This window comes from Podarcis vaucheri (assembly GCF_965113315.1).
Source record: "Podarcis vaucheri genome assembly, chromosome: 3".
NCBI classification, from domain to species: Eukaryota; Metazoa; Chordata; class Lepidosauria; order Squamata; family Lacertidae; genus Podarcis; species Podarcis vaucheri.
The window spans coordinates 50,588,512-50,612,475 of NC_138761.1; the positions used below are offsets into that span (position 1 = coordinate 50,588,512).

The window sequence follows — 23,964 nt, forward strand, 5'->3', positions numbered from 1 at the left end:
CTGAATGTCATGCTCTTGTGATAATGCAAACTGCTCCTTAATGTACAATGACAATAAGTATTAACTTAGCACCCAGTGCATCAGTATGAGCTTGGAACACCATTCTGTTCTTGCAGGGAAGTGATCAGTACACCCCCCCAAGGTAATCAATCCCCCTTCTCTAAGAAGGATGACCCAGCTGCCGTATAATATGTGATACTGCATGAGTTAAGACTAGCATTTGCCCCAGTATCTCTATTTAGCTTCCTCTTTCATGCAGCTAATTCATATGACCAAAAACGAATCCTCACCTCCCAAATCTAATAGACACAACAGTGACTGTAACTGGCACCTTAATAATGTGGTCATCTGAACATACTTTGGGTTGGTCATATCTAGAAGAAGACATAGTTCCTGTACCTGGATAACTATGGAAAAGGAGATTCTATTAATTGCAGCTTTTCTTCATTACAAGCCCCACTTGCCCATATCCTCTCTTCATAATTATTTAAAGGTACCTGCCACTGCCTGTTAGGCAAATTTGCTTTTGCATAAAGCTGGTGAAAAGGAAGCTGTGTAAAACCTGGTGGCCCACTTCTCCCTATCCAGTTCTAGGGTTTATCCCAGGTCTCAGCCCTACCCAGCTAGGTCACACTGCCCATGCTCTGCACCCTCCTTGAATGCTTTTATCTGGCTGAAATGTGTCCTTGACCAACGGCAATGCTTCTTGCTTTCCTGGAAAGGAGTATGGTGTGTGTATCATCTGCAACACAACCCACCCTACAAAGTTGCGTCCATAGCTCCCTTCACGTTGGCCCAGGCTGCCCACGCGCCTTGCTTTTTGCCTTGCCCACAACTGGCTTGTGGCTCTCAGAAAGCTGCCCATGAGGCCCTTGAGGTTGGGGACAGGGAGAGCTCCGATTCAGTATTAGGATTCGGAGTAAAAACCAGGCAAGCCCAGAGCCAGCTCGCGTTTGTTCTGGGTGTGGAAGGGGGCAGGAATTCGGTTCGATTGTACTCCAGCTAGGATTCTGACCCCTTCATTTCCAGGCTGTGGGGATTGAAGCCACCTCACTTCTTTGTCACCACCAGAGGATCTTCTGAATCTGGTGCAGCTGGGAAGGAAACCGCCCCGCGGCCCGCCACTTTAAACAAGGACTTTGCGACCGCCTGTCCTGCGGGGAGGGAGGCGCCGATTTGGAAAAAGAACCGTCTCCAGCCCAACCCCCGCAGGTGCCTCTGCTCTCCAGCGGAGGCGCTGTTGCTTCCCCTCGCCAGGCGGACTCCATTGCCGCTGGCTTCCACCGCCTGGGCCGGGAAGGCGACATCATGGCCTCGCGGCGGGTCGAGCTGGGCTTCGCGGAGGAGGCGGCGGCCTGGCGGCTGCGCAGCGAGCAGTTCCCTTGCAAAGTGGGCGGCAGGCCGGCGTGGCTGGGGGAGGCGGGCTTGCCGGGCCCCGCCGAGCTGCAGTGCGGCGAGTGTGGGGAGCCGCGCGCCTTCCTGCTGCAGCTCTATGCGCCTCGGCCAGGCCGGCCCGACGCCTTCCACAGGAGCCTCTTCCTCTTCGCCTGCCGCCGGCCCGCCTGCTACCGCTTCGCCGGCCCCTCCCCGGGCTGCCTGAGAGGTGAGGGGCCTCGTGTCGTCTGAAGGGCCCTTGGTCGGGTCTGCTGTGGGCGTAAAGCCGTGCATGAGGCAGATGCTGGAAGTCCTAAGTCCCCTCCCCTTAAGCCCAGCGGGGCAAGTTAGGATTGCAGCTGAAGCCCTCAAGGCCCTATTAGGGAACCTGCTTTTGTCAGCAGCCCCGGCCAGCATGGCCAATGGTTAGGGGGGATAGGGGTTATTGGGTGGGCCGGCTGTTTCCCTATCCCTGGGCTCTTTGTTGTTTGTGCCTATTAAAATGTGGGCCCTTCCATTGAGGAAGACGGGATGTTGCCCTGTCCCACTGGTTCCCAACCTTTTTTGGGCCATGCCTCACCTAAGCATCTCTGAAATCCTGATGCACCTCCCCCACGACGTATAATTCTTATTATTCAAAAGGTGAACTCCTGTTGACGTGGAGGAAGCCTAAAAGGCTTAATAACTTAATAACTCATTCTTGAATTGCCCCCCTTAAAAATCAAATTGCCCCCCCCCAATAGGCCGTGTGCCCCACATTTGGAACCACGGCCCTAGCCGAAGGGAAATCACTGGCCCATCTAGCTTGTATCATATACAGGGGGTGGCAGTGGCTCCCCTGGGTTTCAGGCAGGGGTCTTCTTCCCTACCTTTTCCTGGAGATGATGGGGATCGAACATGGGGGAAGCAGGTACTGTACAGCCCATTTCAAATAAAAATGCTGCTTTCTTTGCCCAGCTCCCTGCTACTGAGCTCCCTGTGTAGGAGTTTGCTTATCTTTGCTTATTCAAGGCATCTTTAGTCCTACCACTTGTCATGATACAGATGTGTGGTAACATCTGCATTGGCTCACATCCTGTGCACCCTGGTTCATATTTGACAGGCTTGCTTCTGCCTTGCGGCACATCTGGTAAAGAGTTGGGATGTAAATATTTCCACTAAATAAATGCAAATGTATCTTAGGTACACAGCTAAAAATCTAGTTTTATTTATTTCTACTATTTATAGATGGCTATTCACCGCAGGTGTTCACAAGGCAGTCTACACAACAGTCAGTAAAACAATCCATAGATCAAAATAAATCAGTGTTTAAAACAAAGAAAAAAAGCACAGGTAAAGTTCAATAAATAGGTATAGTACAACTTACTTAAATAGAATGCTGTGAAGGAGTTCTAAAACTGGAAGTCCAAAAATAATAAACAAGGGCAGCTCATAACTTTATAATAGAATTTGAAAATGGGGGGGGGGGGGAGAGAGAGAGAGACTTGTCAGTGGCTTCAATCTTGTGCTCAGGAACATGTCATGTTGGCCCCACTAAAATCCGTAGTATCTTTGTGTGTGTAACCAACTGCAAGATTACAGCATAGAGATGATGAACGGATACAGTGTATGTCATTTGGTAGAGTTTTCTTAAAAATAAAGAGAGTCAGGCAATCTTTTTTTTCACCAACAACCCATGTCAGCAGTTATATATCAGATGGGAATGTTTCTTCCCTTTCCTTAAAGTGCTTCCCTTGTAGATGCATTAGAGAGCATCTCAGAGCACCATAAATCGCCATGTTTGAATTAAATGTCAAAATAAAAAAACTGGTGACGTGGAGCTAAGGAAAGGGAGGTATTTTCTGGTACTTCTTGGTTGGCTTTGATGTTGACAAGAACAGCCCTTTTAAAATGTGAGACAACCAACTAACCTCTGAGATCCTAAACTGACAATGTTTGCCTTGCTCTTGATACTTTCATGGCAAAACTGTTCTGTTGAACGGAGCAATTAAAGCATAAAAAATGGATTTAAGAAAACATTAGCAGTGTGAGTCTTACCTCAGATGGTGGCTAGAGATTTTTCAGGTTGTATTCCAACTGAAATGTGTGGTACTATTAAACTAGAATTGGAGCATGTGTAGTTTGACACTACTGAGAAGTGAGTTTTCTCTCAGATTATATACGTGCCGTGCATGCTGTTATTACCACACTCAAATGCTGCCAAATAAATATTACAAAATTAGTGGATCTCTCCCTCCCCTAAGGAGCTTTGGATCCTCTGGAATAAGAGGTCTCTTCTCCGGTAAAGATTAAGGAGAAGTGTAGCAACTTGTATAGTTTCTGACATAGCCAGGTCAGAGAGAGCAAACAAAAAGTATATACAAATACTTGCTTTCAAATAGTTAATAATTTATTTCTATTTTCAAGTTTTTAGGAATCAATTACCAAGGAAGAATGACACCTACTCTTATGATCCACCACGGGAAGAGCCACCCCACGAAGAGCCGATTTGTGCAAATCTACAGCTAAAATGTGGAACGAAGCTGTGCCGAGTCTGTGGGTGTTTAGGAAGCAAAACATGCTCCCAATGCCACAAGGCTCATTACTGTAGCAAGGACCATCAAGTTAAGGACTGGAAAGCAGGGCATAAGCTTTCATGCTTGCAGTCTGGTAAGCAATTTGAAACTCTAGAAATTTGTATTGATTTAGAGGAGGGTCTCCATCAGTTGAAGATCGGCTTTCATTACTTCAGAATTAGCAGCCCAAGAAGAATTGTTATAATTGGGGAGAGCAGGCGGGGGTGCAATCACAATGTTTCAGGGTAGGTGGGGTATGGTATGGGAGGTGGGGCAGGCTGGGGAAGGGGCCCACGACCCACAGTTAGTGACTGTGCTGTGTGCCAGCCCGCCCTCCAACCTGAGGCATTGCAGTCATCCTGTTAGCCAGCCCTTCGGTCCGCGGCTGCTGCCCTGAATGCCAGGTTAGCTCTGAGGAAGACCTCCCTCATCCTATTCTGGATGAGGAGGCTGATCTGGTCTATATTACTGATACCTTGGTGGCTGAGCAAGGTGTGGTTGGTCAAATGCAATCAAACATTAGTGAGGCCTCATCATCAAGCCTACTAAATGGCAGTGAAGGCAGCAAAGCAAAGGCAGCAAAAGCCTCCACTGCATTCTCATTGTGTCATCCAACAGAGTTTTCCTCAGTAGTGCAAGGCCTTTTACAGTCTGGCCTGAAGGAGGTGACACAGTAGTCGTTGTCATCGTTATTCACCTAGGAATTCTAAAACATTGTATCCTCTATTATATTTAGAATTTTTTGCCAAAATAGTTTTTACATAGTTTCTGGCGCTGCTGTAAAGTCCACTTTTGGTCTTTGACATCTCCAGCAGCACAAGTTTCTGTTTTTTAGCAAAGCTGCAGCGTCTCAATTTGTACATTTCTTTAAAACCCTGTTTGTCGCTGTGAGTAGAATGACATAAAAACTCTAATTTTGGGACATTTCTGCTTCTAGAGACAAGCAGGGTTTTAAAGAAATTGAAAAACTGAGACACTGCAGCTTTGTATAAAAAAATGGTGCCTTCTGCTCTGGCTTTAATTCTGCTGGCCATTTCATTCTATATTTGCCGTTGTTCTCTGCTAGTTTCAAAGTTTGCCCCCCACCCCTAAGAAATCATTTGAAAATAGACTAATATACAATACAAAATAGAATAGAGAAAAATGACCAAAATAATTTTGGGTTCTTGTTTTGTAGGTGAGCTGGATGTTGTTATTCCAGATCATAAATTTCTTTTCCCCGAGTATGAAATTGTGATAGAGCCTGAAGAAACTGATTCCTCCAATGTCAGTGAAACAGAAGAGGAAGATCAGGACAAAAAAGAATTGACACCTGCCGCCAATGCAGGTAAGTAGCATGAATAAATTTCCTTGCTGCAAGACCTATTTTTAAATTATACTACAGTTGTACCTTGGAAGCCAAACGGAATCTGTTCCGGAAGTCCGTTTGACTTCCAAAGCGTTTGAAAAACTAAACGCGGCTTCCGATTGGCTGCAGGAAGTTCCTGACATTCGGTTTCCAAAAGAACATTCGAAAACCGGAACAGTCACTTCTGGGTTTCGATCGTTCAGGAGCCAAAACGTTCGAGAACTAGGCTGTTTGAAAACCAAGGTACGACTGTACTTTTGGTTTTTTACCTGTGGTGGCTAACCTATGTCACTAGATGGTGCTGAATTCCCATTTTCCATCAGCCCTAACCAGGATGGCCAATGGTAAAAAATGTTTGGATCTTTAGTCCCAACAAAATCTTTAGGGCCACCGATTAACCACCCCTGCTTTTACATAAAATGCTATGCGCCTGTAGCATAGACTTGAAAATAATTCAGGTCAAAAGAACAGAAGAATTGTGAACATGATAAATTTCTCTATATTTAAATATCACTGTGCTCCATGTAAGTAAGTCTCCAAGTTAGTGTGTGCTTAAATTTGATTGAATTAAGTTTTGTTTTTCTGTATCTAGTCATCGGAAAAAGTTTGACAAACAAAGGAATGCATAGTATAAAAGTAACACAGATTAACAATAAACAAAAAGAACACAAATTTGAAAAAGATTACATGCATAATCTCCCTGGCATGACACAGCCTTTTCTTTTAAAATATTTCACAAAAAGGAATATTTTAAGCAAGTTGCACTATGAAAATCAAACTCTTCATCTTAACATACTTTGTTCTAACTTCTCATGCAAACCTTCTGAAGATTTTAATTTTGCTTATTAAAACTATAGCATTGCTGATTTTAACACTATAAAGATTTAATCTGCTTGGGTTTTAGATGAAGCACCAGATTCTTTAGATGAGACATCATTGGAAGCAATGGCAAAACACGAAACCCAAGATGACAAGATTTTCCAGAAGTTTAAAGAGAAAATTTCTTCAGAACCAGAACAGGTTTTGAAATGTATTTTTCTGTGGCTCCCTCTATTTTTTTAATATGAGTCCAATAGTAATGCCTGTTCGTCATTTGTTACTTAGCCTAGAATCCTGTCAGTATTGCCTAATTTTCTAACCACTAAGATCTTCATACCACTAAAGTACTAAAATATGGGGTGAAGATCCGAAATCTGGCCCAAATGAAATCTTAGAATAGGGGAATTAGGTAGTGGCACTGCTTAAGGTGGCTACCTAAGAGAAATGGTAATATTGTTTTACTTTTAAGAAACAACAACTTAAAGGATAAAATTGGCAGAAGTGGAGAGCTTGCCCATGAGCTGGGCATGAGAATAGCTCTCTCCTGCTGTTATATAAAGTGGTACCTTGGTTTGCATACGTTTTGGATTACAAACACGTCAAATCTGGAAGTGCGTGTCCCGGTTTGCAACCTTTTTTTTGGATTACAATCCCTTTTTTTTTTACAACCCATTTTTTTCTGATTACGGACAATTTTTTTTTTGAAGGCCCCATTGGTGAAAGTGTGCCTTGGGTTACAACTTGTTTTGGTTTACATACGGGCCTCCGGAACCGATTACGGTTGTAAGCCAAGGTACCACTGTATAGCATATTCAACTTGTTCTTTTTGTAGTTAAATTATGTGCTGTGTGATGAAGTAATTCAGCTTATTGAATGAAGTTCTGGTATCACAAGAGATGGAGAAAGATATCTTGATCCAGTTCTTTCACACTACTTCGCAAGACGGAAAACTCGCTAGACGAAAGAGTTTTCCGTTTTGAAGGTGCTTCGCAAAACAAATCTCCTATGGGCTTGCTTCGCAAGACGAAAATGTCTTGCGAGTTCCTGTGGGTTTTTTTCCCTTCCCCCCCTTTTCTAAGCCGCTTATCAGCTGATCCGATAAGCCGTTAAAAGCCGCTAATAGTGCTAATCCGTCAATGGGCTTGCTTCGCAAGACGAAAAAAACCGCTAGACGAAGAGAATCACAGAATGGATTCTTTTTGTCTTGCGAGGCCCCACTGTATACATGTTTTACACCATATGTTCCCCCGCCCTACTCATTTTTTCTAATTTAAAAAGAGCCAACTCTGTAACTTTCCCTTATAGTGGAACTGCTACAGTTCTCAGACCATTTTTGGCTACTCCTACATTTATTTATAATAATCATGTTACATATCTCCTTTTTCTTCCTGACAGAGGCATACATGTGCTTCTCAATCTCTTTTTGAGATGCAACAACCAGAACTGTATGCTACTCAAAATGTGGTTGCAGCCAGATTTTTATAAAGGCATTGTGATATTAATTTGTTTTCAGAATTCTTTCCTAAGGCTCCCTACCATGGTATTTGCCTTTTTTAAACAGCTGCCACACACATTTTTATTGAGCTACCTACCATGACGCCTTTCCTGGTCAGTCACTGTCAGCTCACAACACATCATCAGTGTAAAGTAAGGATTTTTTTGCTCTACTGTTCATCATTGTACACCAAACCGCATTTAATAATAATAATTTATTATTATAAAGACCTCACTTCTTACATCCCTTTATTGTGCAACCTGTTGCTTATTCCTTCTGCTACCCTTTCTTTAACTTTTTATTGATCCAAGAGGACCTGTCCCCTTATCCCATGGCTGCTAAGGGATGTGACATAATTTTATTAGAAGATCAGCAATTTCACATTTCATTTAGAACCTTTGACTAGAAACCATTCAGACCCTGTGGTTTTTAATTTCTTGAGAAGGAAGGCCTGGAAGTTCACCTCTTGTCACTAGTTGCCTCTGTCGCAAGTCTTCCACAGCGAAGACACATTAATTAACTTTTCAGCAATCTCCTTAAAACCCTTGTTGTTATTATTGGTTCAGTTGCCTCCATACCTGGTTGCCTGTGTTTGATATATTTATACTTTGATAAGTGGTTTCAGTGGTATGCTTCCTTTTCATCTCTTACTGTTTTGTAAGGATGTTCTTATTTGAGTAAGACTTACATTTTCTGAAGGAAGTCTCTGGTTCTTAGCATCCTGAAATAAAGCAAGGATTGGTTCTAGAGGTTGTGGAGCAAACAAGCTAACATGATTGCCATGGAGGCACAAGATTTGAGAGGAGTGACCAGCAGCACAGCATTGTTCCACAGAAGGGATGACATATAGATTACATTTTTGTTCATAACCTTTTGCCCCAGTTCAGAGAAGTTAAATTGCACTTACTGGCATTGATATTAATGGAGCTTTAATTCAGATTTCATTAATTTTAAAGGGACTGAAGTCTTGGGGCCTTTCCATGTAATTTAAAACTCCATCTGTGATCTCTCTTAATCTCAGATTATCAGATACTGTAGAGATGGAGAAGGCCCACTCTGGATTTCCGCAGAAAACATTCCTCAGGAGACGGACATCCCCAATTGTTTATGTGGCAGTAAAAGAGTGTTTGAATTCCAGGTATGGAAATCTGGTTAAATTGTGTGTAATAAGTGTGTGTGTGTGTGTGTATGCATGCGCAGCAGAGGAGAATTTTAGGAATTAATTCTTAGTTCTACTTAAATTTTCTTTCAGTCCTTGCCAAGGTCTGTGTAGCCTGAATTGTGGGAAGTCAGTAGTTCAATGATACACATTTTTGGAACTATAGTCTACTTAAATTAAAAACGGGTTGTTGACTAGAAGGTAAAGGTAAAGGGACCCCTGACCATTAGGTCCAGTCGTGGCCGACTCTGGGGTTGCAGCGCTCATCTTGCTTTATTGGCCAAGTGCTAAATAAACTTTTTAGGACAGGTAATTGCTGCAAATTTTCTACAGATTTTGCTGAAGTATTTGAATGGTGCTGTTTTTCTCTTTTCCCCCACCCCAACTAATCCTGTTGCTTTTGCGGGGGCTGGAAGCTAAGATTTGAAGACTATAAAGAATTGATCACTGTGCCTTCTAAACTATGTAGTACAGAAAAAGCTTAAAAGGTAACTTAACATTTCTGTTGTGTTTTGTTTAAGATTATGCCGCAACTTCTGAATCACCTAAAAGTTGACAGCCTTGGAGAAAGCATTGACTGGGGAACACTAGCTATTTATACGTGTGCCGACAGCTGTAATAGAGGCAACCACTATACCGAAGAATTCGTCTGGAAGCAGGATATTTCTAGCACTATTTAATATCTACAAAATTTAAATGGCAGGACATTTAACTCCGCATCATTAAAATATCTCACTTCATAACTAATCCCGTAATTGTGTTTATTACCCTTGGGACATCTACACAAAACATGGATAAAACAAAAGAAGCAAGCGCTTATCCAGTGATGAGATGATAACAGTTGCCCTTTTGTTTTAATAAAACCATTAGCTAAGGTAGCTTTATTATATTGTAGTGAAAGTTTGCCATGACGGCAGCTAGGTAAGATTTTTCAGACAGTCGTCTTATTTTTATACCTTTAATTTTAGAGCTAGACTTCTTCAAAGCTCCCCCCTGTGCTCAGTAAAAGAACAAACTACCCATGGAGGTAACTGGGTGCTCCATATGACCAGGTGTTTAAATGGTGCTACCCATTTGAAATTGTTCTTATCCCTATAGGGCTGCAAGCCTGCTCCACCACTACATGAATTGACCACCAGTTCCAGAAAATGTGTGAACTAAGCTATAGCTTATATGCTAAACTTTTTTTTTTTAAAGATACTTAAGAAACACAGAAAGTAATTTAAAAGGCAAAACACATTGCTTTAATACTGGATTGTTAAGAAATCTTATAAAAACCAATTCAATACACTGAAAGCTACAAGCATGCATTTAGCACATTAAAACAGCAGCAGAAGCCAATCAGGTTAATCACAGGCTTTTACTCTTCAAATTCTTTCCCCAATTTTCAAAAGCAGCATGTATTTATACATTTAGAACTCAAAAAATTGCTTCCCAAATAGAGGAATATATATATACAACCATCAGTTTTCATTAGCAACTTTCTGTCCTGCTGAATACTGAAAACAGGGAATGTGAAAGGTGGTCTAAAAATGTAGAATCAAAGTTTCTGATTATAAAATTCATGGTTGAAAGAATACTGTAAGAAAACTGTTAAATGTTGAGTAACACGGTTTAACCAATTTGCCAGCGTAAGCTTTCTGATTTTTTAAAAAATAGATGTTAAAACTGTTTAAAGGCTAGAAATATAAATAGGTCGAGTTGTTTCTCCAAGGAGAGCAGAGTGAAGCAACTCGCGGTAACTCAGTATAGACGTAACACAAACACCCTCCCCGTGGAGATCTGGTAATTAGGCACTAACTGGGAAAATGTTCCAAGGCCTGATGCTGCAGTCTGTAAGTCTCCTTTTACTGCTGTGCCATAATCAGTAACTTTAAAAATGTTCCCCAACGTCTTGGATGAGCGTGAGGAACTGTTACGTTGTCTTTCTGAATCCTTTTAAAATAGGATATATATTTTCAAATGCTTCGTAGATTTCAGCTCTGACTTTTGCACCTAGAAGGCAAAGCACTAGTTATACAATCACATTTTTTTTAAAAAACCTACAATGTACCCCCCCTTTTTTTTTTACAGAGCAAGAGGTAGGGTGTCTGGTTTATTCTTTTCCTGTAATTTGGACAGGAAAAAGGAGGAAATGCATGGCTCAAATCTCTTATTTGTGCAGTTGGTTCACAGTTGTAGACTCTTAGAAGAGTTCATCAACAGAAGTTGTAGCACATTTGCAATACCAAAACACCAACACTTCAAAAAAACGACTAAGCCGACATTAAAATAATTTGGATTTTCAAGAAATCATTACTATTAGGCACCCCTGTTGGCACTACAATTTAACTCAATGCAGAAATGTCATATGTAACTTACCTGTTAAAACTACCTTCCCAGAAACAAATATAAGCAGCACAATTCTTGGCTTGATCATTCTGTAAATTAAACCAGGAAACAATTCTGGCTCATAACTGGAAGAAAAGAATAAACAGGTAAAATCTTTAAATGAAACTTAAGCTAGTGTGGGTTGATTGAAATGTCTGTAAGTGAAAGTCACTTTATTTCTCTTGCCACAAGTTAATTTTTGTTATTACTAAATCTTGTGGCTGATATACCAAGGCAGACATTTCCAGCAAAATATACGACATATTTTGTATAAGAATGACAAAATATGGCTTAAGCTAACTGGTGAGCCATCTCCTGTTTCAAGCTCTTTATGGGAAGCTGACATTTAAAAAGGTTTTCATACAGATTTAATTTCTCTGGCTACTCATCTAGCAGTGTACACCATTAGCCCCCAAGACTTCATGAGATCAGTCTATTTCCCCCTCTCTCTTTCAGAGACACTTGTTTGTAAACGACCAGCTCATTTAAAATACAGCTATATACAATAAAATCATTACATCATAAAATATTAGCAAATGGAAGAAGTCTCAAATGTTGTAATTCATGTATACAAAACTTTATAGATACAGGGTTGGATCTGAGAAAAGTGTGCAGTAGGACACTGACAGAAGTTGTCTCGGTGCTTCTCCCAGGGGGTCAGGGGACTCTGCTGAATAGGAAATCTCCAAAAACTGGATACATGCACCTTTTGCAAATGTGAGCAGTGCTCACTGAAAGGGCCTCTGCCTGATTTCTGTGGATGCCTGTCCTTCTTCATGGAGAGGGTTTTTGGTGAGAGGTGGGGAAATTAACCAGCCTTCTGCTATACACTTTTACCTGGATCCAACCCACAGAATGTCCTAAATTGGCTACAGCTTGACAAGCAATCCTTCTTATTTGCATACACCTAATTCAGGATACTATGGGAGATCCAAAGCAATGATTAAACATACTAACAAAAAAAAATTAAAATGGCGGAGATAATAACAAGAGAATATGTTGCCGTATCCACTTGTATTTTGTGGCAGGTGGTATTCACTACTTGGGTACAATAACCTTTTACCTACCTGCTAAACTGTTGATGCGTAAGTACCAATCCTTCGAGCCTGATGGGGAATTTCACATCACAGCTGCCCACCATATTCTGAATCTTAAAATCCAAGAATTTGGCTGGAAAGCCTAATTTCTGCACAACTCTGGCATACTTCCTGGCAGCTAACCTGGACTGCTCCTCACTGGGGGGGGAAAGGAGTCACTGTAATTTTACCAAGTATTATTTATCAAGTAAATAATAACAAAATGTTATATACGGTGCATGTGTGTGCAGTAAATGTGCTTGGGGAGCTGGGCTGTTAACCCCCAAGTGAAATGAGAATAAAACTATACTGGACATTGAGATTAATGGGCAGATTTTCCATGGACTCACATACCTCTTCGCCCCTGTACACACCATTTTCCCAGAACTGAATATGAGGGCGGTGGTACGTGGCTCTCTTATTCTCATGATTACAGCAGCAAAACGCTGAAATACAAAAAAAAAAGGTTGTTACTACAAGAATCCCAAAAAACATTAGTAAGTAATTTTTGAAGCTGCAACCACCTCTATATTATAATTCACTCCTCAGTCATCTTTATAATTTTGCAAGCATTTATAATCAACTACTTCAGGAATAAGAGTACAGTGGTACCTCGGGTTACATACACTTCAGGTTACAGACGCTTCTGGTTACAGACTCTGCTAATCCAGAAATAGTACCCGAGGTTAAGAATTTTGCTTCAGGATGAGAACAGAAATCACGCGGCCACAGCAGCAGGAGGCCCCGTTAGCTAGAGTGGTGCTTCAGGTTAAGAACAATTTCAGGTTAAGAACGGATCTCCGAAACGAATTAAGTACTTAAACCGAGGTACCATTGTATGAACCTCACATTCCAAAAGGGATTACAGTGGTGCCTTGGGTTAAGTACTTAATTTGTTCCGGAGGTCCGTTCTTAATCTGAAACTGTTCTTAACCTGAAGCACCACTTTAGCTAATGGGGCCTCCTGCTGCTGCTGTGCTGCCAGAGCCCGATTTCTGTTCTTATCTTGAAGCAAAGTTCTTAACCTGAAGCACTATTTCTAGGTTAGCAGAGTGTGTAACCTGAAGCGTATGTAACCTGAGGTACCACTGTATTTATCTTGCTGTATAAACAGCCTTCATTTCCACTTTAAGATATATAAGCCACATTTTGCAGCCCAAATGTGTCTATTCAGGAGGCTTGTTAAAAATATTGCAAGGAGTATTGCAAACTCACTCTTCTACAAATTGTTTTAAGTGTTTTATTATATAAAATTTTTATTGTAGCAGGTTCTTCCTTAGATTCAACACTAAAAAAAGTTTTCTTCAACAAAGTATCATTTTTTACTATATAGAGACTCTAATCTCCAAATGTGAGCAACAGTTATCTAGCAGAACAGAAGTGCCAGTCTCTGTCCATTTGTGCCTCTCTCCCCAGTAAATAACATGCAGAGGAAGTTGGGTTTCCCCAACAATTCTTTAGAGGTGCAGAACTCCCCTGGACAGTTGAAAGACTGCATTCTCCACCATGAATCCTAACTGAAATGGCAAAAATGGGAAGGAAAGATTCTCCACTCCTTGCAGTCATCCCAGGAGAAAGAAATGGGAGAGAATTATGTGAGCTCAAGGCTCACTCCTCACACACTAAACTGATTTCACATACCATCTGAATATGGTCAATATGCAATGGACAACTCAAAATATTACTTTTGCCAAGGAGCTTTTGGAGAGGTGAAAACTGTTACTCCCCTTTTAGAAATACCTTTGCAAGTGACTTTTGCATCCTTTCTACCAATTCTGCTAGATTTATTGTTTTACCTTCTTTAAAGAGTAAAGATAGGAAATTGCCAAACTCGATCCAACGGGTGAATTATTTGTTCTAGTGGAACTACCTATGTCCAACTCTTGACATATGATGTCAGGTGTGGGGCAGGTGGGCTTGGTTTGGGGAAACAGCCCCACAGACCAATTTGGGACCTGTAGACTGGGGACTTCCCAGCTGTGAGAAAGCTAAAAGAGATTCATGCTGGTCCCATGGGCAATCAGAAACAGCAGCGTCAGGTAATGGCTATCGACTCTCATATCTTACCTTGGGGTTGTATTCAGCATTTCGAGCACGAAGGGCAATGGTTTTGAGGTCCAGTTTGCAACCAAGATTCACTGTAGACACAATATTCCTAGAGACAATTCAAAGAGATGCCAGGCAAGCTAGATTTTTTTTCCAAATTTTGAGTGTATCCCCTACTATGCAACTGCATTTAAGCAAGTAAAAACTAGAATACCAGGACACAACCAGCCTTATAAAATTTACAACCGGGATAACTTTGACTCGTGAGCTACTGTCTCGTGCTAATTTTCATGTATATATATATTTTCAAGATTAGTCGGTCTCCCTGTCTGTCTGTCTCTCTCTCTCTCTCTCTCCCTCTCCCTCCCTCCCTCTCTCTCTCTCTCACACACACACACTCAATCAATCTCCAACAAAGGAAAGTCTACCACACCTCAATGCACTGTTCCATTTTCTCACAGTGAACCCATTGATTTGGGTCCTACCCTCTGGAACAGCAGGAAATACATTTGGTCCATCAGAGCTGTGACAAATATTTAAAGGGTGCTATCGTATTGTCTCTGAACACAACAAAGAATTGAATATCGTAAAACTACAGGAGCCCACTCAGTCCCACATTATTGTGCATTAACAGTTTATGGTCAACATATTAGGGGCACCTCCTGCCTTATACCCTATCCTGATGTCTAAGAACAATCAAACAATTGAGAGTGCTCATGAACTCTGTGAACCAGTTCAGAGCACAGGGATGCAGAGGAACTCTATAGCTGTCACATTCCTAAGAAGTTCCACATTCCAAAACATGAGCTAAAGCCTGAACATCTTTTGCAAATGTTGTGAGGCTTATTTGAGATGTCCGGGAAGCAAGGGATATGTCAACTATTCAGTGGTTTTTAGTTAAGTCGCTGCCATTAAAAGGAACTTTATTATTGCTGCTTAACACTAGTTGCTTCGCCCTAAGTCAATCAAAAAAGATAGATTTGCTAGCCAAGATCAGAAGGTTACAGGAGCTTACAGTCACTGTTTAAAAACATTGCAGGGTCACAGGAGGGAGAAGAGAAGACTACACACTCACTGCAGCTGTGGTACAATCCCAGAGCTTTCAGAGGCAGGTGTTGCGGGAGTTATTGGGGTCATGGGGGTCATCGGAGAGGGGTAGAGAGGTGTGGTTCCTGGTAAAGGGGCTGTAGTAAGTGTCTGTGAGTGGAAGAGCTGCGGCGTTTGGCCGGATGCACCCTGTGTGGATTGTGATGTGGACTGCTGTGCTGCTGCTTGCTGCTGTTGCCTCTGTTGCTCTTCCAGAATAGATAAACTGTTGGTGCTCTGAACAGGTTGGGGTGTGAGCCCCGTGCCATAGGGCATCATGGGACTAAATATAGGGATACCAGGAGTCATCGCACCCTAAAAAAAGAGAAGAGAATTAGAGATTGCTACCGACCACAGATGTTTTTGAACAATCAAGAAGAGGATTAAGTTGCTTTAAAAACAGAAGATTCTATTTTGACTCCAGTGGTGCTGTCCAATGCATACTAACCTGGGAGTAAGACCCACTGGACACAGTGTGCTTTACCTTTGAATAAACGTGCACAGGACTGCACTGAAACAGTAGCAGGAGCCTCCAGAATGAGTATATTACCATGTGTATTCTCCAAGGCATTGTTATCACCTTATTTTACTTGGACTCTTATAATAGGGCTGAAATTGACATTCAGTTACCATAATAAAAGAAAGGGGGGGTAGATCAAAACTGGATTTCTCTCATATATGCTTTCATTAGCACTGAGATACTTTTAAGTCAGTGCTTCTCTCTGGCTGAGGAACTTTCCCTTAAAATTAAAGGCATGAAGCGCTCTTATATCCTTAATGGTTGATTTTCAGAACCTGTAAAAGTAATAACTACCTACTCAAAGGAGTGCTTCCCTTTCATTTCAGCATTCCTTCCCTGAGGCTGGTAGTTCTGTGTCTTTGCATCAGGGATGACGGACACTACATTCCTATGCATGTTTACTCAGAAGAAAGCCCAATTGTGTTCAGTGAGGCTTGCTCCTAAGTAAGTGTCCCAAATATTTCTGCCTGAATTATCCAAATACAATGTCGAGAGGTGTCGGAGTTGCCCACCACTAGAATGCCAACCAGAAAGCAAAATCAAGCGAAGAACAGAGCAGTAAAATCATGAAGTGACGCAGCTCCTTCTGGGCAGCTGTTTTGGGTTCAGAACATGCAGTTGGGCAGGAGTCACCTACTCAGTGCCATCAGCAGAAGGCCTGCACAAGAACTTCTGCTTGCATCATGGTGCTCCCCCGCCCCTTCCCCTTGTGCCCCAACACTGGCTCTGGGGAGGTTGGGAGAGATAGGTGGGATCATTCTGTCTAGAAAGCTGAAATGCTTTTGCAGGTGGGGCAACTGGAAGAGTGCAATGCTGAATTGCATCTATTATTTCAAAATGTATTCCTCAAGGCACACTAGTATACCCCATGCCTGGGACACAGTTTGGGAATTACTAGTTGAAGCTAATTAAAATAAATTCAGTTGTACATGTCATACTCTTTAAAAAAAGATCAGCAAATTCCAAGTTCTTTTTAAGCAATCCTGCAGTGTTTTGCAACTTTCCCTTCTCTCAACTTTCACCACAGGGATGTCTGAAGGGCCATCTTGCCCTGAGGGGGGAAGAAGCAGTAATAGTTTTTTCTAAACAAGTTGTCCCATCCATTCTATTGCAGCTTCTTTTTTAAGAAGGTGATGCTTATTGTTGTAATAACCTTATGTGAAGTCCACCTGAAAAATGGTATATAAATACTCTAAATAAACAAACTATTGTTTGCTTATTGTTCCCTTCAATCAAATTGCATTACAACAAAATTACAAAACAACAGAAGGGGGGCAGAGTTCGGAATTTCCATAATACAAATAAGCATCTAGACACACATTGTTCACTTTAACTGAGATATTTTGAAAAAGGATTCAAGGATTCTAAACCATAATTATAAATTAAGACTATATTTTGAAATTAAATGAAATAAGAGTCTCCTCCCTTCCTCCCTCTCTTACACACACACACACACACACACCCACCCACACCCCTTTCAGGCCAAGGGTACATCAAAGAAACAAAATGCTGGAAACTGAGTCTGGGTAGTGAGGAAGTCAGTATGGAGGCGTCTGTGTCTTTAATGCTTCAACATTCACACATCTTTACCTGAGGGGATGCTAAACCCTGGGCATAGGGTGGTAAACTGTTGTTTTGATCCATGGTAGCAGTCCGGTGTCCAGTCAAGTGACAAGTATTTACAGAAACCCCGTCCAGAAAAGCAGTTTCACACCATCTGCCTTGTGAGTCACTTCCTAAAGCATCCCAACAAGGTATGCTGCCTGTCTTGACATATTTGAAAGGACTTCAGCTTCCAAGTGTCTAAGAGGAGGATCATAAGTCTGAAAGAGAGAAACAAGTTTAATGAAATGCATGCCTTGCAGTAAAATTAAGAAACACACAACACTGCTGCATTTTATATTCACAAAATTATTTCTGTTATCCAAACAATGCTGTCAAGTGTGCTTCTTCCAGTATTATAAGCATGGGCCTGCTTGCAGAATAGCTTTTGGGTGCCAGTTCTAAGAATCTGCAATGACAAATCCCCTTTCAGATCTCCCACATACTGAATGAATTGGTTTTTGAAGTACCGGTAAGCAAAAAGCATAAGCCTAACAGACAGGTGAGATCTGTGATGACAAGTACCTTTGAAGCAGGGCAAAGGAGAATACACCATCAGTTTAGCTATCCAACCCAAATAGCTCAGTTTGGAAGGAAAATAACTATACCTAAACAGAAATCAAGTACTTACAACTTGGTTTCTTCTTTGACCCAGTAATACTGCAACTTAAAATTTCTATTCTGTTCATACCTGAACTTTGAAAGACTGTTAAATAATAAGCAAACTGAGGTTATCATTTTATTACTTTGTATACCCCATGGACTGTGAGCTTCAGCTGAGACAGAGTGTTATTCCCAAGGTCTTCCGGTGACATTCATTATCTGAGAAAAGATTTGGAGGTCCAAACTCAACACGCTAGCCACTGCACCGGCCTGCCCAGGACAAGCAAAAAGCCAAAACCAGGAGTGCAACAAGTAAATAATAAGCATCAGGTTACATAAACATTTTTCACACTGAAAATAGAAATAAATAGCTGGCTAACTTGAGGAGGGTGGGTTGATGTGACCCCTGAAATACCTGCATCCCCATGCTCTGCCTTGCAGTCCCTTGATACAGGATGCTTCTCCTGAATGTTTGCCTTGGAGAGCTCAAGGCCATCCTTCAAAGAGCTTTCCTCCAAAAGACCTTTTACATCAAGAGATCCTTTTTGGAATAAAGCTTGAAACTGATTATCATATCCCTTTGCTGAATAGCAGGCAGCAGTTAGAAAAGGATCTGAAATGTTTTCCTTGAAACTTGAATTTGCTTTATACTGGATTGTTTTAGTTGATGCTTTAATGTGTTATCAACCTGTTTGAGATTTTTTCTTTAAAATATAAAGTGGCATAGAAATGGAATTATTATTATTAATAATAATAGGTCTCATTCTAAAAAAACCTATGGCGCCTAGATATTCCGTGGTGGCAACCACAACATAGGTTTAAGGTGTCATTTCTAATGCTGGTTGTCTAACCAGAAAAAATATTGGGGTTGTGTTGCACAGCTCAATGAAACCAACTCAGGGCATGTCAGGAAAGAAAAAGGCAAAAATCCATGCTATGGGTTATTTAGAAATGAACATAAAATAAGACATCAAGAATTGTGAGGGAACATACGGTAATAATAAAATGTCTAGCTGTATCACTGAGTGTGAAACTATTTTGAGAAGTCACGTGCATGCACCTGTATTGAGAGCACATTATCCCTTAATAATTGTTCATTGATGACTGCTTATGGCCAAAGGCTGGCAAACTCCAAAAACGCCTACATGGAAAGAATAGATCAAAACTGCACAATAAAACTGAGTGAGTTTAAGAGAGCAAAAATGCAATTCTAAGGTTGTTTACTATGAAATAAGCCCAATGATTTCAATAAGACCTACTCCCTACTAAAGGAAAGTAGAAATATGTTGGCATTAACATTAATTGCAAACATGCCCTGGATTATGGAGAAAGCTAGAGAGTTCCAGAAAGACATCTACTTCTGCTTCACTGACTATGCAAAAGCCTTTGACTGTGTCGACCACAGCAAACTATGGAAAGTTCTTAAAGAAATGGGAGTGCCTGATCACCTCATCTGTCTTCTGAGAAATCTCTATGTGGGACAAGAAGCTACAGTTAGAACTGGATATGGAACAACTGATTGTTTCAAAATTGGGAAAGGAGTACGACAAGGCTGTATATTGTCTCCCTGCTTATTTAACTTATATGCAGAATTCATCATGCGAAAGGCTGGGCTGGATGAATCCCTAGCCGGAATTAAGATTGCCGGAAGAAATATCTACAACCTCAGATATGCAGATGACACAACATTGATGGCAGAAAGTGAGGAGGAATTAAAGAACCTTTTAATGAGGGTGAAAGAGGAGAGGGCAAAATATGGTTTGAAGCTCAACTTCAAAAAAACGAAGATCATGGCCACTGGACCCATCACCTCATGGCAAATAGGGGGAGAAGGGGAAGAAATGGAGGCAGTGAGATATTTTACTTTCTTGGGCTCCATGATCACTGCAGATGGTAACAGCAGCCACGAAATTAAAAGACGCCTCTTAAAAATTAAAAGACGCATCTTAAAAAGCAGAGACCTCACCTTGCCAACAAAGGTCTGTACAGTGGTGCCTCGCAAGACGAAATTAATCCGTTCCGTGAGTCTCTTTGTCTTGTGGTTTTTTCGTCTTGCGAAGCACGGCTATTAGCGGCTTAGCGGCTATTAACGGCTTAGCAGCTATTAACGGCTTAGCGGCTTTAAGAAAAAGGAAATAAACTCGCAAGAACTCGCAAGATGTTTCGTCTTGCAAAGCAAGCCCATAGGGAAATTTGTCTTGCGGAACGACTCAAAAAACGGAAAACTCTTTCGTCTTGCGCGTTTTTCGTCTTGCGAGGTACCACTGTATAGTTAAAGCTATGGTTTTCCCAGTAGTGATGTATGGAAGTGAGAGCTGGACCATAAAGAAGGCTGATCGCCGAAGAATTGATGCTTTTGAATTATGGTGCTGGAGGAGACTCTTGAGAGTCCCATGGGCTGCAAGAAGATCAAACCTATCTATTCTTAAGGAAATCAGCCCTGAGTGCTCACTAGAAGGACAGATCGTGAAGCTGAGGCTCCAATACTTTGGCCACCTCATGAGAAGAGAAGACACCCTGGAAAAGACCCTGATGTTGGGAAAGATGGAGGGCACAAGGAGAAGGGGACGACAGAGGACGAGATGGTTGGATAGTGTTCGCAAAGCTACGAGCATGAGTTTGGCCAAACTGCGGGAGGCAGTGGAAGACAGAAGTGCCTGGCGTGCTCTGGTCCATGGGGTCACAAAGAGGCAGACACGACTAAACGACTATACAACAACAAATGTACTTTAAGTTGAATTAAGAAATAATGTATGTTCTGTGTATGCATATTAAATGTCAGTTAAAAAACTGTCAATATTATAATTTATGGGTACAAGTATATGGCTGCATATATATATTTGAACTACTGTGTACGTTTCTTATTGTCCCATCTTGGGAAGAAATTGTTTAACTGTAAAAGGTGCAGCACAATACACATTTATAAAAGTATGCATAGTGTGGAGAAAATGAGAGAGTGTATTTCATTTCGTTCACCTAACACTTGGGTTTGGGGCACCCTTAAAAAAACTGATTGGAAGAAGATTCAGTGAAATGAGAAGCTAGTACTGTACTTCAATGAAATTCACTGCTACAACTCAGCATTAACTCAGCTTGCTTTAAAGAAGGATTCAACTACCAGTAGTTTATGAGGGACAAGTCTATCAATGGCTATCAGCCAATCATTTCTATGTGGATCATACAGGCTGAGAGGCAGCCTGCCTCCCAATAACAGTGGCCTGGAAGAAGAGACAACATGCCTACATGCCCTCCATCAGCCTTCCCAAAAGCATCTGGCTGGTGACTGGGTAAAAGAAGATGCTGTACACAGATCTTTGATTCCAGCATGGCTGCTCTTAGATTATGAACACCACGAGAACATCATTATCTAGTATAGTGGTTTCCATTCTGTGCTTCCCCAATCCAGCCAATGGGCTACTTGAAAATTATTTATGGCCTTGGCAGATCACTTAATGATTTTTCTGCTTGCCGTAGCAACTGGAATGTGTGGTACTATGCATTTTTTGTGTGTGTATTTTAATCTATTCCCCCTTGCCTGTATTTTATTGCAATCTGAACTCCACAGAATTCAAGTTGTAATACAATCTAATATAAGAAATAAAGGCAGCAAAATAAAAATAAAAATCAGTATGAGTAATTAATGCAGACATGTTGCAAGACCACTTGAATGATGCTTGCAGACCACTGGTGGTCCACTGACCGCAATCTGGAAACCCCTGGTCTAGTAGCATCATTTGTCAACATCCCAGGAAATGATTGTTTCATCCAGAAACCAACAGCTTAAAGGCCTAGTAAAAACAACCCAGAAACATTGTGAAGCACCTCCATACATCAATACTTTGAATAAGCTATTTTACAGAATGGACTATATTGCTTCAGTAATGAAGCTATACAAACCTTGCTTCCTCAAGAAGTGTTTTATAGAAGTACTCACTGAAGGCTGCCATCCAAACAGCACTATTTTTATTTCACTGACACAGAACTACACCAGGGATTAGAATAGTCTTGCCAAATGCCACAAATATATCGGTGTCAAAGTAGGATAATCTTTCCAGCTGCAGATACACCTACAGTTATTGTTATACTGCTACATAGTAAGTGTGGGTAGCATTTAACACTTCAAGATTGAAAGAATTAGGCAAGTGTAAAGGAGTGCAAGCACTGCATATTACAACTGTTTGCAGATTGACTTTGTCATCCTCTATTTATAGCTTTCATCAAATACAAAAACATTCAACATACATTAACAGTGCACACACACAATACTGACATCTAAGCAGATATAAAAACATGTATAAACTCTTATAAAATGAGCACAGTCAATCAGTACTCCTTCTTGTGGTCTGTAACTCCCTCTCTTCACATGTTTAAAGAAAGTTATGTTTGTATAGGAATATATGTGAAAGAGATGGAGAAATAATTCAAGACAGTTAAGTACCCACTGCAGGTTTCAAAATTAAATAAATCTCTAAAGAGACTGACATCAATCACCCAATTGATGAGTTTCACTGATATCTATTACACACTACAACAGTTCAAATGGCACTTAATTGCCAGTAAGTTTAGGATTATAGCCTAAACAACAACCGGCTAGCAATCTGTGTGGTGCAATGGATCAGTGCATCTGACTGGCACTGCAGGGAGTTGGACCAGATGATCCTCGGTGTCCCTTCCAATCCTACAATTCTATAGTTCTGTGATCTTGTGCCCACGGAAATGTAACCTGTTTCAATTAAGTATGTTAAACTATGGCAATTTGCACTCATTTCTACTAGTTGAAGGGTAATGCAGCAAACAACATTTCACTGGCCCTTCCTTGCGAAACATTTTTAGGATGGCAAAGGAGCAGGACAGCTTCCCAAATTGCACAGAATCATCGAGTGCTTCTCGGAATCGTGTGTGCCAAAACGACTTGCAGGAAAACGTGCATAGACCCAGAAAGGTGATTATTTTCCTCTCTCCCTCCGAGCACCTCCCACGCCGGTGCAGGAGCTCCATTCAGCGTAGTGGGACTTGCTTCCAAGCAGAGAGCATGCACAGGATCGGGAGGAGCTGCAGGAGGAGCACGTGTGGCCGACAAGAAGCAACCTACCTTAGGGCCACTGGCTAGAATCCTCCTCATTAGTTCCCATGGACTGGGAAACCGCACGGGCAGCAGACACCGCAGCCGGGCGGAGGCGGGAGATTGGGGACATCGCCATCCCGCAGCCGCCGGGAAAGAGGTGTCGAGAGGGCGCCCCTCCCCGCCGGCCGCGTTTCCGCTGGAGGGAAAAGCGGGAGTGAGGCAGGCGGGCGGGAGAGAGGCTACCGGGCCCAACTCGCGGCCCACAGACCCGCCAAACCCTCGTCCTGACGTTACGGGTCCGAAGGGCGGGAAGGGGGAGCGGGAAGGAGAAAGCCCTGCCTGCCGCCCGTAGCGGTACGAACAGTCGTAGCGGCGCCGCCTCCTCCGTCCCCCTCAGCCCAGCGGCTCTGGGCTCCTTCCCAGGGTTGCCCTTCCCCTCGAGGGCGACGCTGGCGGACCGGCAACTTACCGCTCCAGAAGTTCTCCCGAGCCGAGCTGTGCCCCTTCACTCGCTGCATCGAGCGGCGCGCCTCTTTCGCGTCATCCGAAGCAGCCGCTGCGCCGCTCGGAGGTTACCTCGGGCGCCAGCTTTCTTGAGGGCGGCAGCGGCCGGCAGGCGGGGTGGGGTGGGGAGAGAGAAATGAACGGAAGGAACGCGCAGGCGCGTCCGAAAGACTCCGAGCGCGGCTGGCGTGCCCCAAAGAGGAAAGGGGCATAAAGGGGAGGAGGGGTGAGCATGAGCATCGGGATACCAAGCGCAGCTCCTCTCTAGGAGGCATCGGCGATCAAAGCCGCCTGCTGCACGCCTAGGCAAATGGATCAGAGCAAAGTGAAGTTGCTCCTGAT

The 23,964-nt window shown here is 42.2% G+C and overlaps 2 protein-coding genes and 1 long non-coding RNA gene across 4 annotated transcripts; 1 reads left to right on the forward strand and 2 right to left on the reverse strand.

Annotated features, from left to right (window-relative positions):
- The first annotated feature begins 1,240 nt into the window (after window positions 1-1,240).
- Window positions 1,241-9,497, forward strand: PDCD2 (programmed cell death 2). Its single transcript, XM_082217115.1, has 6 exons — window positions 1,241-1,603; window positions 3,781-4,023; window positions 5,107-5,256; window positions 6,182-6,297; window positions 8,613-8,729; window positions 9,272-9,497. The coding sequence occupies exons 1-6, from the start codon at window positions 1,309-1,311 to the stop codon at window positions 9,428-9,430; spliced, it is 1,080 nt and encodes a 359-aa protein (XP_082073241.1). The 5' UTR covers window positions 1,241-1,308; the 3' UTR covers window positions 9,431-9,497.
- LOC309529282 lies at window positions 7,312-8,606 on the reverse strand. The gene is made up of 2 exons (XR_014218151.1): window positions 7,974-8,606; window positions 7,312-7,907 (listed from the first exon to the last, which is right to left on the reverse strand). It is a non-coding gene; the product is annotated as an uncharacterized lncRNA (long non-coding RNA).
- A 474-nt stretch (window positions 9,498-9,971) lies between the features above and the next one.
- TBP (TATA-box binding protein) lies at window positions 9,972-23,756 on the reverse strand. Of its 2 annotated transcripts, none has more exons than XM_082217119.1 (8): window positions 23,588-23,756; window positions 17,439-17,671; window positions 15,318-15,643; window positions 14,264-14,351; window positions 12,551-12,642; window positions 12,188-12,355; window positions 11,112-11,206; window positions 9,972-10,745 (listed from the first exon to the last, which is right to left on the reverse strand). In XM_082217119.1, exons 2-8 carry the CDS (start codon window positions 17,490-17,492, stop codon window positions 10,666-10,668), a joined length of 903 nt encoding a protein of 300 aa, XP_082073245.1. In that variant the 5' UTR covers window positions 17,493-17,671; window positions 23,588-23,756; the 3' UTR covers window positions 9,972-10,665. The 2 variants fall into 2 exon arrangements, with proteins under 2 accessions (XP_082073245.1, XP_082073246.1); XM_082217120.1 differs by lacking the exon at window positions 23,588-23,756 and adding an exon at window positions 23,146-23,571.
- Window positions 23,757-23,964: the final 208 nt, after the last annotated feature.